The 18,158-nt window shown below is 43.9% G+C and overlaps 1 protein-coding gene across 1 annotated transcript in view; it reads left to right on the forward strand.

The window, feature by feature from the left end:
• sorcs2 (sortilin-related VPS10 domain containing receptor 2) overlaps window positions 1-18,158 on the forward strand; it is a 196,514-nt gene that overhangs the window by 51,107 nt on the left and 127,249 nt on the right. The window contains exon 2 of the mRNA XM_068755638.1: window positions 7,104-7,171. Coding sequence (XP_068611739.1) covers window positions 7,104-7,171 — 68 coding nt within the window. The remainder of the gene's footprint in view (window positions 1-7,103; window positions 7,172-18,158) is intronic.

The raw sequence follows: 18,158 nt of genomic DNA on the forward strand, positions 1-18,158 counted from the left end.
ATGATGTCATCAGTGTAGTTTTAACACACGATGCCTCACGAAAAAAGGCGAAGTACTTGGGGACAAAAAGAGTTCATATCTGGGGCAGCACGGGGGGTGTAGTGGTTAGCGGTGTCGCTTCACACGAAGTTACTGGGTTCAAATCCTATTGGTGAGGAGGTTGTGGGTTTCTCCTCTTGATGCATAAATCCTTCGAGCCGTCCTGAGGCCTAAGACGACTGATCATGCACCTCTTCACTTTGGAGCTTATCCAGTTAGACCAGAACTAGATGTAGCTCGGAGAGCTTGTGTAGCTGATGATCACCAACATGATGGGATGAAACGCACTGTCCCACGTTTTAGGGCTCTCCTGGGAGCTGTGACTCACCTCCGAGTCAGCATTGGTGCATGTAGCAAGCCAACGCGGGATGAAAAGTTTCAGCTGCAGGCCTCAAAGTGGTGAAAATTAAGTTTAATATGATGTCCCTTTCATCAAAAGATGAAATGGAGGCTCTCGTTGTGACTAACGGGGAACAGCTGCAGGGAACTCGAGGGCCTGCTCTTCCCCAGGTTCGGACACAACTGTGGAGATTTATTCGGTGAGCTCAAGCTCTAGAATTTCTTCTGCTGAAAGGTATGTGTCGTTGGTAGAGTATTAAAATATAGTTCATAATCTGCATTATGACCACCAGTAGTTTAATATTACATATAATCCTCATACCCATTTTGGTACCGTATTTAAACAAGCACACTAAGTTGTCCAACATATTCGAGCTCTATCCGCCTTCCATTTTGACATTATACAATGAAAGTCTCCACATCTTGTATCCGTAGATTAGAAAGCGCAACAGCGTAAATAATTTCCCTTGTTTCTCCCACAAGTCCTCTGCTACCCAGATGTGCTTCTTTTTCCACCTGAGAGGTCAGTGCAGTGCTTTTCTTTTTTTTATGTGGACAGAGCAAAAGGCAAGCAGACGCAGAGACCCATGTAATTGCCCCTCTCCTCCTCTCTGCCCGGGCAGTTTAATGAATGGTGGCAATCTTAAACTACTGTTAAAATGGTAACGAGTTTGTGGGTCGCTGCCTGGCCTCGCATAAAGAATGTGGTCAAGGTTCAACGCAAAAATGACTTCAACCAGATGTGACTACTCGGTGATGGCTGGTGTCCTCAGCCATTGGATGCTTAGGATTGTGGTTATGGGGGACTATTTGGAAGAATGAAGCACTATTATTTTGTACAAGCATTCTGCATGTTCCCGAGCAGCAAACACAGCAGAAGGGAAACGTCCTTTGGATGGGGGGGGGGGGGGTGTTAGACTCGGAACACCATTATCCAGACACTACTTCTTTCAAATGTTTGTTCAAATGACAAACGTGCCATTCGATACTCTTCTCTTCCATTTGATTTGACCTGCTCACTGCTGGGAAATTGGCTTTATGAATTTGCTGGAAGAAATCAGGGGTGCTGTTGGTCTCCATTAGTGTAGCGTTTGAATATTGTGAACGCCGCAGATTACAATCCATTTGCCTCTTTTTATCTTTGTAGTTCAGCATAAATGCCACTCCAAGGGATACATTTAGGATTAGGGTTGCATTTATGGCCATATTTAGAGTGATTTAAGAACTGCCTGATGGTCCTACTCTAGTGGAAGATTTCAGGACTGAAGTGTTTTCACTTAGGCAGCCAATACCCTAAAAATGAATATAGATGTATTACTGACAGATTTACAAGTTGATGAATATATGTTTGTGCATGATAGGACAATATTTTTGGGAGACGGCAATAAGGACATTTTAAGAGTATTTTTCCCAACTAAAACCTAACAAAGATTGGAATATATTTCACTTTGCAGGTATGTTCAGATTTTAATCTCATGATGTGGCTGGATTAAAATCACAACACGGCACTGGTATTTCTCACATAGTCTATCTAACAAGGACACATATTAAGCTTGTGGTGGCATTAATTGGGAAGTCCAGACCTTTTGGTATGGACCAAAGTCTAGGACCAACATAGTGGACACATCCACTATGACCAGGGCTACACTGCTGGAAAGGCTTAAAACAAGCAGGCCGCTATAAAATGTGCGCTAATTGTCAAAACAATTACTATTAGATTTAACGTTTGAGAAATCTGAAGTGCTCAAAACACTGAAATAGACTTGCAGGTTAAGATACGTGGGTGGAAGGAAGCACGACTGCGGTGATGGTGCACGACCTGCAACGCCACTAGCTTGAATGCAGCCAGGAAACGTGTCTCCATGTCCTCTGTGATTGATCTCATGTCTCATTCTCTGATAGCACGAATATCCGCCTGTAGTTAAGTGTGTGTTCCCCCATCATTGTATTTTGTGTCTGGCAGTGATGGAGACAGAGATGGTTCCAAAAGTATCCATACAGTCAGTCCCTAGATTTAATTGGCTTGAAATGTACTTGTGTGTCCCAAGAATATAAATTGGACCTCATCTAGTTGGGGGAAAAAAACCCAGACAAAAATGAGTTCCTCTGTTTTTTTTATTTTATTACCGACAGCGATGAATCGATTATGTGTGTGGTCTGGTTCTGGAGAATGCGATGGGTTCTGGAGGGCCGAGGAGACAGCTGGGGGGGGTGTCACACATTTGGATGGAGCATTAGTTTTTTTGCTTCAAGAAATGAATGAGGACATTGTTTGTCCGGAGCCTTGGAGCTCTGTCCCTCTTTATTTAGTCGTCTTCTTTCTTTAACGTCTTCTCCCTCTGTCTCCTCTTCAATAGCTGATTGATAGCGCTCCATTAACACACATTTGACCGGAATGTCCCAGGGGGACAAACGGTCGTTGTCAAGCCGGAGCTTGTGGTCAGCTCGGCCATGATCTTGACTCTCAATGCGGTCTCTTGTAGCTCTTGCATGAAGTCATGCAGAGGTCCTGACCAGCCTGTTGACTTTTCCCTCAATAAAAGCCATTGGGCTCGTTGTCGGCCAGCGTACCAACAAGAAACCCACAGTGAGTGATTATGCGGTCGTGGTATTACAAGGTGGCTACTTCCTCTACACCAGTTTGATTAGGTTGCAAAGTTCATCGCGAGCTTCTCAGGCATGAACGAAATGGCGCCGGCGGGTCATCCTCTTGGCCTGACATGATGCTGCGAGTCATTTCCATTTCATCGGACTGACTTTTCTCACTCTTCCGGATGGGGTCTTTACCGGTCCCAATCTTGCGACCTTCAGGCAAATGAGCTGTGCCGCTGCCAGCCTGTAGTCCTGATGGACTGCGCTGTACTCCAGAGGCACATGGAAGAATCTCGCTCCTGCGCTGTTCAGCAGTTTTGTCAATGTGGCGAGGTGCGTTCCTGCCAAATAAACGCTGTCCACGCCTCCTGTCGCTTATGATTCATGGAGAAATTCATCCTCGCCCTGTCCAATTCATCCCAAAGGGAAAAGCGTTTTTTCATTTGAGTAGAACTTGTACATCGGAGTTGGACTGAACATGGAAATGGAGAGGTAGAAATTATATAATATAATATATGTTTTTTGGCATGTATATGAACAATGAATGTCTGCTTTTGTTATTCATGACCGAGGAAACAATTTAAAAAGACAGACAATTATATCTTTAACCCATTAGGATGAATGAAGAGGCGTCAGCATATTAGATTATGATTTTTTTAAATTAAATAACACTGCTAATCCAGCACGGGGGCAGAGTACATAAGGCTGACTGACCAAGACAGCCCAGTTGTTCTGCGGCATCACTAACATTTCAAAAGATGGAATTTCCCTTCCTGCCTTCGCTTTTTTTACCTAAGACCCTACAGCTTTAACCTTGTTCCTGGCAGAGGTTAACTTTAGAACAGAAAAACAGTGACAATCTCACGGGCCCACACCTGCTTAGCACGGAAAACCTGAGAAAGTCACAAACAAGCTGGTGAACATTTAAAAGAAGCTTAAGCAACCAATTTTTTTCTCTCTCTCTCGACTAAAAAGGAACCAAAACTAGATTTATTATTAAACTGTTTTTGTTCAGCAGTGACAATTAAATTCTAATATTTTTGGTAAGTGTCAAGCTTTGCACCAGTGTCTCATTAGAGAAAGCACATCTGTGCAGAGGCGGACATCCTGTTTCACAGAGATACCAGTTAAGTCACAGTATCCCAATGATGAATACGGGAACATTGGCTAAGTGCTGCATGGATACAAATTCATCATCAGGAGAAGTTGTTTTTTTCCTCCCCAGTAAGAGGTAGAGAAAAAAAGCATATTGTACACCGTCACTATATTTGCCACTACAGAGGCTGTTAACATCCCTGGAAAGTTCCAAACGTCACTCTGGTTGAACATCCTACATTTCTGTTGCTCTGAGCCAAGAATGTAGAGACTCCACCAAAAGCATCTGATGGCAGTCTGTTGTGAAAATAGGCCTAGAGCTCTCAATGCTCAACCGCTATGTCCCTAGCTGTGGCGCTCAGCTTTGACCAATTTTCCTGCAGAAAGATAATCTGAAATATCAAAACCAGCCCCACCTCAGGGGAAGGTCTAATGAAAAATTAATTTTTTTGCTTCAAGCTTTGCAGTCTTGCTTTGACACAAAAGGGCAACATAAAGGCCCTGCTTTATTCTGGGGACTTATGTTTTGTAAGGCTAAATGTTCTGAGGGGATAAAAAGATATTTGATAAAACGCCTGGGCCTGCAGCCAAGTCAGCGGAGTAAAGGCTTTCATCTGTGACAAAGAAATCAACCAGCTATTCATGTCAAAAAAAATTCACTTGGCTGTCTTTTTATTTCGCCCAGAAAGTTACATCTCTTTTTGGCTATGCAAGTCACAGAAAATTCAAGGAAAAATTCACCCTAATAATATGAGCCATAAGCACTTGCCATCAGCCGCAGCAAGGACAGATTGTGTTTGCCTTCTACAGCTTAGGCTGTATCAGGAGTGTCCACATTGCATATAACTTCCTTCAACACAGCCTGCTGTTGGCGGTGGCTTCTGGGCCGGACCCCCATGGCCAAATGCTCGCCTCCTGTCTAAACACAGCCCAAGGTTTTTTCCTCTTGTTCCTTTACCTAGAACTGCAAGCCAACCTGTCAGTCACACCGGCAGGCCCCACTCTGCAGTCTGACCCGCTGGCGGTTTTTTGCCATGGCAACGTAAATCCCACCAGACCTGAGACTGTCAAGAACAGGAGTTCTCAGGAATATGAAGACGAGACTCTCTGATCCAGTGCGTTTGTGTCCCGGAACCAAGATGTCTTCGTCACATGAATGATGCATCCCTGATTTTATTCAGTTTTGTGTACAAATTTGCGGATAGCGCTTCTTTCCTCCGAAACCAGAACCAAACTCATATTTCTTAATCAGATTGCCAGAAGAAAAGGGGAGTAAAAGCCACAATTGTGTTTGCACCAAGACAGCTGAGAGGAAAACACTTTTAAAATCAGAGTGGCAAATCAGACAGTTATTTGTTCACAGTAATAGTTTCCTCAAATCTCTCTCCAAAACACACAGGCTAAAAATCAGCAGCGGTGCAGACAGTTCTCTCACGCTTACTTTTGTTTGAAATATTAATGCAGGAGAATCATTTATCAAATATTAGCCACTTTTATACTGGTCATATGTTTAAAAAAAAAAAAAAAATCTATTTAGCTATTTAAGTGTCAACTGAAAGTTTCCCATATGCCGATGCAAACATTGAATTATTATTATAGTTTATAGAGACTCAACTGCAGGAGGCATTTCTGCTGGCAGCGTCGTCCAATATCAGCAATCACTTCTGGTGAAATTGCTGTGTTGCTTTATGCAACGTGTAATTGTCATCAGCCCAGTAGTAGTTGTTAGCATTGGCTAGCATTCAACATAGGAGAGCGCTGAATACAATCACGTTTCAAATGCTTTCGAATAGAACAGTTTTGTGGTTCTTTCACATGGAAGCAAAACGGTTTCCCGTGTGAAGAAAGAAGTGAAATATCATCCTGAACTCTGTGTCGCATCCCTCCATCGATCCATTTCCCTCCGTGCATCAATGGTTGGGTCATGGTGGCGGCAGGCAGAGCAGGGTATCCCAGATGTTTCACACGCTCCAACTCCTGTTAGGGGATACCTATGTAATTGTAGGCCAGGCGAGATATATATAAACTGCAGACCCTCCTGCAAATCCAGCGTCTTGTCCCACTTGGAACGCCTCTTGTTGCTGTGAAGAAGCAGTAGCTGCCCTGTTTCAGCCCTTCAGATGACTGAGTTCCTAATCCAATATCTATAAGCTTACATCAGCAATATTTGGTCGCTGCCCAGAGTCCATGACCAGAAGGAAGGGCTAGAGTGTGCCTCATGTCGCTTCGCCACAGTAATCAGAAAGCGCACCCGTATTACTGCTTCTGCTGCTTAATCTGCATGTCCATCCACAAAGCTCCCTAAAATAGGATTATATGAGCACATCTTAGTTGAGAAATAGGCAACAGCATCTTTGATTGTTTGATCAACTCTGTTCTACAGTTTCAATCGATTTTGCAGACACATAACTGCAGGATCGCTCTCTCAATCTGACATCTGTAATTGTTGTGTCTGTTGGGATGGGGTGGGGGGGTCGGGGTGTAGTCAAGACAGACACATTATAAATAGTTCATTCTCGCACACTGCCTGCATTCTAGTGATAAAAGCTGGTTGTGATTCAGAATATATTGATTTTTGGCCACTTGGTGGCAACAGAGCAAGATGTAAACAGATCGCTGCGCAAAACCAAATGACTCTGCTGTCTGGTGCTGGCAGCCAGTTTACAGCCCGCTTTTCAGCATATCATGAGAATAATGTGGTGATTCTTTAGAAATAAGCTCAATGAGGTTTGGGTAACCAGAAGATGTTAAAACACTTGTATCATTCATTGCAGCTGGATGGATATCACAACCAAGATACGCAGATATATTTGGTCATATGTAGTAACGCTATGCAATTACAGGACAACACAGTGTGCAGTATCCAAGAATAACAATACGACTGTCATGGAAAGCAACTGTTTATTGCAGTTTTATGTGGAGTCCAGTGAATTAAAAAAGTTCCTGCAGTTTAGCAGCATCCAGTTTAGCCTTGCTGACCTTAGATCAGTGGTGGTGCATTAAATATATATTGACCTGCTTCCTTTCTCCTCTCACAGGTCATCCTGATCCTAACCAAGTACTACCATGCTGACTCTACCAAGGTGCTGGAGAGCTCACTCTGGAGGTAAGCCACATATGAACACAGCGTTGGCTCGAGACGGATGTTTGACCTCAGACTCCCACAGTCCTGTCGGCAAGCGGCGTCCCTTTAACACCGAAGGGCAAGTGCTGGTCTCTCGGCTGTGGCTCCTGAAGAAGACATGAGTAACGCCGTGCATGAGGGCGGACGAGACATCAGCAGGCAGCTGCTGCCGCTGAAGTGGGGGGGGGGGGGGGGGGGGGGGTGTGTGTGTGGCAGCGAATAAAGCTGAGTGGCCGGAGCGGACATCTGTTTGGACAGATAGCGTATCAGCATGGCACAGGGCAAGATGGCGAGTGCCAGCTGTGCCAAAATAAAGGGGTCAAGTCTGGCTGGAACTTGACTTTCTTTTTTTTTTTGAGGAAAGTTGCATCTCGCCAAAAACACTTCACACTTCTCTCTCTTCTTAGCTGGAGGGGGGGGGGGGGGGGGTGTAACCCATTCGTTCTGCCCAACGTCACAACAGGGTATCGCACAACCGAACACGGAATATGCATTTCATTTTCATTCTATATTCACCCCCTGGCAGCTCCTCTGTAACCCGTCATAGATAAGAGCACATAGAAAACTTAATTATATTCCCATTTCCTAATGAAAACCTGGAAAACAGACAAGACGTGGCTCGTTGCACGAAAATTAGCTGTCTGGGGGGCTGCGGAACGTATCTGACGGTAGAACTCAATTCATGCCATTCACCTCTCTGAGGACTCCATGACTTCAAAGCTCCATTCCATCATTAGCTCTGACTGCCTTTCTCCCTGGGGGCACGGATATGAATAATGTATAGAATCCGCCCCCCCCCCTCCCTTCCCTTGTTGATGGTTTAATTGTTGCAGTGTATGAATAATGCTGCATGGTCATCAGTGGACACTCTACTTTAAACAGAAGAAACAGGAGGTTGAATTTAATCTGAACGGAACCTAAACTGGCAGATGCAGACAAAGCTGTCCGTCGGCATGCTAATCCCAAGAGCAGAAGCTGCCATGAAATTAGCACCTTTCAGAGAGGAGCCATGTGGCTGTCAGCTTGTCGTGATGTGGGAAAGGCCACGATCCACTGGTCTCTAGGGTTTGATGTCTCGTGGCGCACGTCGAGATGGCAGGTTTCACCAGTCACATGTCTCTACCCAGAATGCTTATTGGTTGACAGCCTTAAGAAGAATGACTTGATGGAACTTGGCCGGGAAAGAATACGTTACATTTTTAACTGGGTGTCTGAATGAAGGGGCAGATACTGACATTTATTTTTGAACATGAAAGCAAGAGATCCTTAATCATATACAGCACATATGCATGGGGGGGGGGGGCTAGAAAGACGTGAGAGTTCAGGCTGGGTGGAGGTATCTGTCGCTGCCATTTTAGGATTTTTCTATGTTACCTACAAGAACATGTTTGTGGAATAAGGACTTTTACACGTGATAACTCGCGGTTGGCTTCTCGATGAAGGGAATTAATGTGCAATCTTGCAGTTGTTATCAAGGCTTGTTGAGAGACGTGCATTTGCTGGAAATCAGATTTAAAAAAAAAATAATAATAGATGTGTGGCGCTTCAAATGTCAGGTGGTCATTGCTGTCTATTTATGGTTTGATGAACGGTCAGATTACCATGTCATTTCCTGATTTTCCTCTGCACTGTAATGCCCGCAAACGGCTGGTAGAGTCCTTTATAACATGAATATATTATACATGTCTTCTTGTTTAGCCCAATAAGACACAATATAATTACTTTTGCCTTGTTTCATAACGAAAACCTTGAAACTGTGACATGGAAATCTACCCCCCCCCCCCTAGAATGTTGGTTATGGACCTATAAAAGGACATTCATCGATTTATCATTAGCCATTGTGTTATTTAGTAATTTATTCATGAAACCTTATATGTACCAATATTTGCATTGAAATGTTGCCTAACTCTCCCATAGTAATAATTATATCACATGAACACGGGGTTGGTTGTTTAGGATTCATGCTGTCACACATCTTTTGAAAAAGGTGAGGGGGGCTGGTGAGGATTGCACTGAGGACCTGGGTGGGGGGCGGGGGGGTCAACTGTTCCATTATGGATGAAGAGATTGTCTGACAGGCCTGACAGGCCAGCGCGTAGGTGAACCGTATCGTACGTCCACAAACACAAACACTGACAAGCCACTAAATTGTCAGCTATAACCAGTTTGACTGATATTAAACTGATGTCGGCTTCGCCAGACGCAGCCAACAGAAGGAGCATTCCAACGTGCCGTTTGAGAGCAATTCCACACATTTTTACATTTAGCGGTAGCTCCAGGGCACCTTTAAGCTGAACAGTAGGCGGGTGTCACACGTCGCATTCAGAGGCATCCGCACCTCATCCTCTTCTCTCTGTCTTCAGTTGCTTCATCCTTTTATCCCTCTCTGAATACATCTTGAAGAAGTGGATATTTTTTTGACTTCTGTTTTGTCAGGAATCTCTCTCTCTCTCTCTCTCTCTATGGAAATGTGGTCATATGACGGAGGATTCAACTAAAAACCTTTGAATGAAAGATTCGCAATGAAGTTTGGTAATTTTTCTAATGTTAAAATAATAACAGAATGTACTGCGTGGAAAAGAAGAATGACGGCACCAGTCTTGCAATCTGTTAAGCACAAGGGTTCAGCAATGATGATGATGATGAATATATTTATTAGATAGAATGTTAGAGTACAAGTACAGTCAAACAGTCGCATGTATTACAGTACAAGTACAGTCAAACATCCGGTCTAAGCGGAGCATTTCAAAAAAGCCCTTGCTAATCTCTTAGGCCGTTGTGTTCACGCCATCATAACAGATAACAAATGTCCTTTATGCAAAGAGGGTCACAAAAGCAAAGACATAGTTTAATAGTTTGATGCATCCCAGCTGTAGATGAATGTAGAGAGCGAGAGAAACAGGTGCAGCGTGCAGTGCAGTGAAAGAATCAAATGATAAAACCACACCTTCACTATTGATCTGGTGTGTTTCAGTTCGCTGTTAATACTGATGGTTTGACGCCTTAATGGCTGCAGGGTAGCGCTACGTCTCCAGCTCACTTCACACCTTGATCCATCCCTAATCAGTTGGATTCAAAAGTGGATGTGTGCACACAAACTCGTGCACACACATACACAAACTTGCACGCGCACAAACACACATACACATGTGCACAGTTATTCCACAGTTAGAAATGTGTTGATGATTAGCTTTCCCTGGGGTCCAGATCACAGTTGCCCAAACTAAACCAGGAGAGAAAGCCACAAAGTCTGAACTTTTGTGCTTAGTCAAGACAGTATGTTTAATTTCCCACCTCAGACACCCCTCACGTCCCTCAGGTTGCCTTGCCCATTTTCCTTCGTTCTCTCCTCGTGCTCTCTTGTTTAGTCCAGATGGTCTGTTCTGTAATTCGAGGCAAGGGCATCGTCTTCTCTTCACCGATGCATCTCCTGCCCTCCTCCACCGCCTCATCGCTTCACTCTTTCGCGCATATTTCACAGACTGCAGGGAGAAAGATGCACATTAGGAATAGACGCCAGTTGATTTGGTTTCATATAAAAATCCAGATATACTCCAGTATAGAGTAGAACCATCTCTGAAGGCATGTTAAGTATTTATAAAGAGACATTACAGCTACTTCAAGAAACCTTAATATAACAGATGAAAGATTAAATACGTTTTTAAGGCTAAATCTATTGCAGGGAGAGTGAAAAACAGACGGGTAATTCATCGTGTAAGCCCAGTCATGCACCACAGTGATTCTCTTTCTTACAGTCATGTACAACTTGAGCATGAGGTGCATTTGTCTATTTGTCGCCCTGTTCATCTTATTATCACTTTCCCCACTTCATTAAAAAAAAAAAAGTCCTAACTCATTCTGTTTCCCTTCCCAGAAGTCGAAACCATGAGTCACCAAGTCCAGTAAGATCCAGAGGCTGCCTGTGTCTCATTATATTGATGTTCCCACAACTTCCTGTGGCAGTGTTTCCTGTGTCCCACCCTCTTTTTTTCCATTGGCTGCTAACAACATGTGTTTGCAGTTGGGTCGGCAATCAGTTCACGCTTACACGATTGTGCAGATTTATTCTTGTTGCTTTCTTATTATTTGCGAATCATATTTTGTAACCCCACAGTAAATATAAAATCATAACATTTTAGGTTGGATTCACTCAGACTTCAAATTGTGTTTTCCTAAAATACGTCTTTTAATTCATGCCATCAGAATACCACTATGTTACAACCTGCTTCAGTTGCACTTATTCCTAAATGCTAATTAGCAAAGGCCTGCATGCTAAATAAATATGAGGACGATGGTCAATAAACTTACTAAACATCAGCATGCCAGTGTTGGCATGTAGCCTGTAAGGCTGCCAAATGTACATTCATTTGCTCAGACTGCATTAAAAATAACCGACTCAGGACATGTTCCCTTTCTCATCTCATAATGAACTCAACTTATGTCAAGTAGATTTCAGGCATGAAAGGTGTTGCTCTTAATACTACATCAGTTTACTTTAAAGTTGCATTTAAAACACTGGAATAAATCATCTCACAGTATTGCACCAGAATGAATCATCATACATGCGTCACCACGCTATAAATACATTACTGCTACTGTACAGTGGAAACGTGAAAAAGGATGATAGAAATATCATTTCTCAGCTTTGGGGGGGGGGGGGGGGGGGGTCGGTAATAACGGCAGTAACAGGAATATCAAAAGCTTCCGCCTTGTCCAACAACAGAGTGCCTGCCAATATTCATCTGTTAGGAATTGGAAGTGGATGAAGAGGTGCAGGGAACCCAGATTACCGTCTGATTGGACCTGAAATGAACTGCAAAATGAGACAACGGTGCAAGCTTGTGGGCACGTGCAAACCATAATGCCTTTCAGTTTGTGCGTGCTTGCCTGTGGTACACACTCTGCAGTATATATAATATAGTACTCTATGTTGCGCACATGTTAAAGCGTGTTTTTCTGGCGTGCGTACCCGTACGTGTGTGGGAGTCGGATCGTTTTCACACCGCGGCTGAACGGGGGGCCGTGTGCCCGACCATCTGGAAAATGTTAGGCATTTACTTTAACTTTCTCTCAGTGGAGGACACAGTCTCAGAACCGCACACGGCTGGGATACAGAGAGAGATGAAGAGAAAGAGAGGATGGCACAAAGAGGAAGAGAGATCCTCATGGATTTACTTCTCACTAAACTGCGACAGTGTACCCACAGGATAACAATACTTGGCGGAGAGTTCTGTAGCTGGAGAGACTTTCACAAAATCTACCTTGCTACCATCCTCTCTCTCTCTCACACACACACACTTTTCTTCTTCCACTTTTCCTGTTTTATCCTTATCCTAATTTCATGGTCTCGCTGGAAGCTACTTTCCAAAAGGACACTCATGGACCACACACTGCACAATGGTGCTACAGTCTTTGCGGCTCCTCAGGATGAATCTGAGCTGGATGGGATCTGCTGAATGCTATTTTTGTTAGCTGTGACCTCACCGACATGACTGTGATGTCGATTTTATTTTTGGAGGGAGTGGGGATGGGGGGGGGGTTGGCTGGATCACGACGTATTAACTTCATTGCTTTTTGGAAATTGAGGACACGTGTCATGGTGAAGACAATGAGGAGGCCGAGTCAGGATCGTACTCACTGCAAATTCAAACTTGAGGTTTTCTGTTCCATTTTGTTGCACGTTTCTCTACTCAGATTGACCTTGTGTGCTGCGCAGATTGTTATTTTTTATACGGTATTTATAACTTATAACCAATGGGAGGAAAGTATTTCCTGACTTCCGTTGTACCTTGTGTGAATTTGATCTTTGAAATATGTTGGCCGGCAGACGTAAGACAGTTAAGGCACTTCGCCGGCTTTTCCTTTTTAGTTCCTTCCATTATTTATCACGATGACGGTGTGTGAATGCACGTAGCCTTGTCTAGACGCATTGATTATCGTGTCGAAACATGCCTAAAATGATAAGCTGAACATGGGCAGCTTGTAAGACCCATTGATTTTGGTCAGTTGGATTTATGACTACACCAGACAAACCCGCTCTCGCAGCTCTGCCTCGGACAACATTTGCATCACATCCAACTGCTAGTAGTTCAGCGCTGCGATGCAACTGGTTGATAGCTCTAGATTTTACATGCAAAAAATGAAATATTGGTAAAACTAGCTGAAGAAGAATGTGACATGCTGCTATACGATAGAAGAGCAAAGGGTGGCCAGAAAACCAAAGCAATGAGGAGAGGTGGAAAATGAGTAAAAATACTTTAAACAGAGAAGCGTAATTATGTTTCATGTGTGAGCACATGCGAATGTTTTCACTACTTGATATGCCTTTGCATAATATCCTCTACAACTGTAGAAAAATAAGAGGCCGGAGATGAGCGATTAGGTTTCTGAAATATGAATTAGCCTTAAATAGAAAAGAAAACATGTCATAATGCTATAGATAAGACGAGCGGAATTTGTTATGACATCCTGCATGTTTGGTCATTTTTTTACATCATTCTCTTTCTGACTGGTCTGGTCTGTTTCATCCCACCCACTGAATTTATACAAGTGCATAATGTTTCCCTCAATTAAACAGGAAATCTGCGGATTGTGGTTAAGAGGAAGCACATGCGAGCACGGTGGCGTGCTGGAGGAAAACCCAACTTTCCCTGGCATCATCAGTGAAAAGGTCTGCTTTGTAGGATCAGTGGCTGCGTCTGGATTAGTCAGATCCAGTACACACACACACACACACACACACACGTCTCAGAACATACGCAGATGATTTAAGGTCTGATTTTTCCCATGTGTGTCTCTGTGTATAGTTGGAAAACAGAAAAAAAACAAAAAAAAAGGGACTAGTTGCTACCTGAAGCAGGTTCACGCTTTAAAATTTGAACACACACACAGAAGAAAGCCTGACAGGTTCGTTACCGGTTTGGTATATTTCCCCTGCCAAAACAGAAAGTATTAAAATGACAGCTGGGCATGTCTGAGATAGTGCCTGGCTGTTTGTTTTAGCTGCCTATCTCACCGTGTCCAATGAGGCTTCAAGAATATTACCCCTTCATCACTCCTAATTACAAACTGGGGTCAGCATGACCAAATCGATGAGGAGGTAAAGAGGAAGGCGGAGGCTGGGAATCTGCTTCATGTCGAGGGATTTGCCTGGTTTCAGCTGGAAATGGTTGCTGAAGCAAAAATACAGTTACCGGTAAGTAAAAATGAAAAACAAACAAACTCTTGAGCTAATCACGCCAGCCCTACGTTATCGGTTCTGGCTGTGCTCTCCCTGTCATGAAGAAATGGCCACATGACCCCCCGGCTTCACTGGGCGCGGCTTGGTTGCAGACATTGCGGTCTTTTACGCTACGGGTATTGCTTGTCAAATACCCGTATTTGCCATATTAAATACAAAGTCAGCCTTTGACTTGGAACTGCTAATATTGATCATGTGCGAAATGCTCATTCTCCCACGCTGAAGCTGAAGGCACGCTGTGTGGTACTTTGCTTTCAGCTGTAGTCTTTGCGTTGTGTTCAGTCGCTTCTTTTTTGTCTTGATTTAGAGTGTCTGAGCTTCATATTTATGTTGACAAGTAAAAGCTGCGGATGCATCCTTTCTCTTCAAGATGCCAACCACACGTGTGCACGCACACACACACACACACACACACACACACGCCACGCCGTGCCAACTGTCTTCTGAATAGACTTGGCAGTCTCCGTCGAAATATCGTCAGTAACACTTTGGTGGTCACAGTGAGCTCTTCATAAAGTCTTATTGCTGCTTGAGCTTGCCGTCATCAGAATAATGAGCCTTTCAATAACATGGCTTGGATAATTACCATAAAACAATAGCTATTATCACGTTAATGATGCCGTTAGGATGCGTGCACTGGGACCATAATCCGAGCTCATGAAGCCGTGGGCGCGATCAATTTGTAGGAATAATTTTTTCTGTTTGACTTGGTTTATGACTTTTTACGAGTTGATTGCAAAGTGAGGAGGGGGGGGGGGAAACTTTTTTGCAACACCTCAAGATAGATCAACGGGATCAGAAAGGATGAAAAGATGTTGCAGAAACTTGTCAAATTTTAGAGATGTAAGAATGTGATTCTAAAACTGATGACCTTGGAAATGCATTAAAGAGACTTTGTTGACCTGATCCAGGATACAGAGCAAAACGTTTGTCCAACAGATTGCTTTAAATTTTTTATTTGGAATGGAGAGGACTGCCAGTCGTAGTCATGAAAGGGGAATAAAATAGCATGCACCGCACCCCAGCAAAATACTTAACTGAATAGCAAGTCACCATAAAAACAAAAACACAAAATATTCGCACTGCCAAAACAAATAGACCTCAATTTAATTCAGTTTGCCGTAGGTGTGTATTAAATCAGGAAAACACATGCGTGAATGTGTGCAAAAGACTTTCCCGTTGGTCCCACAACTTATGCCACTCGGTAAAGAGTCTGTTTTGATTTCCCCAAAATCCCAAGCACTTCAGTTCCAATAGATTTTAAGGACAGAAATACAACTTGACAATGTTTGCTCTCGGTCTTTAGAGAGGATCCACTTGAAACAGCTCTGCCAAACCGGCATCTCTGGAGAAACAGAACGGGTATAGAAACACACCCTCTCTGGTTTATTCCTGCTCCTGACAAGGACTCCAGAGACAATCACGCTTTACCAGAAACTGGCCACGGTGATAGAGACTCAACAGCACCACTGCAGGTATCGCTTTGGGGATCTCTACTCCACCGATCAAACAGCGCTGTGCCTGCAGAATCTGTATGTCTTTCACTGGTGACGACCTCTGGAAGGTTAAGTTCTGTCTGAGAGATTTTTCCTGCAGATCAGACCCGAAGAATGAGACTTTCCCTTTCGTCTCAAGGAGCGAAGAAGCTGTAGCATGACCAGTTTGAGCTCTTTGCTTTACATTGAGCATTGTGTGAGGATACAGTTGTACATGCACACTTTGTGATGTCCTCTGAAGTCATATATTAGTAGGTCAAAAGGCTATTTTAACTTGTAAAATGCAGCCTAAAGTAAAAAAGAATGAACAATGAGCTGAGTTCTATTTAGTTTTATTCCTTAGAAACCATTCAATGTGAAGTACGTGCTATAACGTCTGATTAAAGACGCAGGGACTCGGGCTAACTGCGTGAATGTGCTGCATTAATATGGACATATTTGTAATGTATGCATAGAGAGAAAAAAAAAATTCAGCATCATCCAATGCATTCACTGTGAAGCGAAATCAAATCCAGAGAGGTTCCTGATCCCGTATATTCTCAGTGATGTAATATATTAGAGTGCAGCTCAGACGTGCAGCTTTACACCTCATGCTTTGTGAGACTTGGGGTACCGCAGTGAGAGGGATGGATGGATGGATGGGACATTGAATAATAGAGTGAGAAGCTGAAAATCCACAGCCTTGGCACAGAGTCAGAAAGATTTATTGAGTGAGAAGTAAAAAAAAAAGGTGTGAGTGTGAAGGAGTGATGGTGTGTGGGGGCTTTTGATAACGGCAGAAGAAGGGCAACTTGGTGAGAGGCGCCCCCTCCTCCTCTGGTCGACCCGTGTACTTGCCGCTCTACCAGATACACACACCGAACAGCAGGACTTCGCTGTTACCTGGGATGAGTGGCTCATTCATCAGGCCAGCTTTAATTAAACACAAAACACACACATCTCCAGACCAGAGGCTCAACGGAGCCAACCCCTCCGACACATGGACTCCGTTTCCCAAGAAGCCGAGCTGCTGCAGCCTTCTCGGTCTGCCGGCTCCTCACCAAAGACGCTACCATTGTCTGTCGTCAGGAAGTGCCATTGCTGTCACCATGACGACAAAGGGCGACAACAAACACTGGACCAGCAGCACTCAGGCTGGACATCCCCGATGGAAAACATCCATTTAAATGCCATCAGCTGCGTAAACAGTGAGAGAACAAAATTGCACCTAACAGGAGATTTGGATTATGTTCGCTTCATCCAACCTTTCCTCTCAGGATTGCAAAAACCAGGGAAGGGGAAAAAAAAAACAACAACCTTATGTCAAATGACTAAAATGACTTAACAAGATTTTGGGATTAAGGGAGGAAGGTAATCTTGCTCGAGCTTCTGTGCAGCTTTTCTCATTGGCACGCAAGGGAGAAGAGAGCTTTTAATGGCGTTTTAATTAAAGCTGCATTTGGCAGGGCTTGCAGCACGAGGCCGTCTCCCCCCCCACCCCCGTTTCTACATCACTTCCTCAAGCCCTGCAATAAACATCCATCTCTGCAACTCATTTCTGAGCTGCAACAAAACATCGCTCCTTTAGTTTGGCACTAAATAATTTCCTGTGCTTTGACTTGGCTGCAAAGAAGCCTACAAGTGGGTTTGGTTGTCTCGTCCATTGTCAGGTAAATTACGTCGTTTTCATTAAAGGGATGAGTGAATCTATGTCGACGATATGTCATCCACAATGAAGAGCCTCTAGTGGAGGACGCAGCCGAGGTGGCATCAGACTATATTATATTGATGGATAATGAACGAAGGGAAAAGAAGAAGTGATGCCTCCTGTTAATAATAGACAATCTACACAACTAGTCCTTTGTCACTTTTGGTAGTCTGACCAGTGTAATGCCGACGGAGCAGGACGGCCAGCCTGGAAGCCGGTGTGCTAGTGGCTAGTGGATCCGTGGAGAAGAGAAGATGGAGCCAGAGAGCAAACAAAATTGTGTGCAAGCAGATGTTCTCTGAAATACGGACCCTTCAGCTCGTTCCCAGCAGTTGTCTAGCTAATTGACAATCACCCTCAGGATGGACTGGGCCTCCTCCGCTGATCAGTAATGTTTGATGCCTGCATTTGCTGAATCAATGAATGTCGTGCCAACTGGGCGCGATCGCTTCACGATCGCTGCCGCAGAGGAACAAATGTGTGCATTAATCTGCCACGGAAAATAGCCCCGAACAAATCCATGTTTCCCCTTCCTATTCCTATTTG

Source organism: Brachionichthys hirsutus, chromosome 23, assembly GCF_040956055.1.
Source record: "Brachionichthys hirsutus isolate HB-005 chromosome 23, CSIRO-AGI_Bhir_v1, whole genome shotgun sequence".
Lineage (NCBI taxonomy): Eukaryota > Metazoa > Chordata > Actinopteri > Lophiiformes > Brachionichthyidae > Brachionichthys > Brachionichthys hirsutus.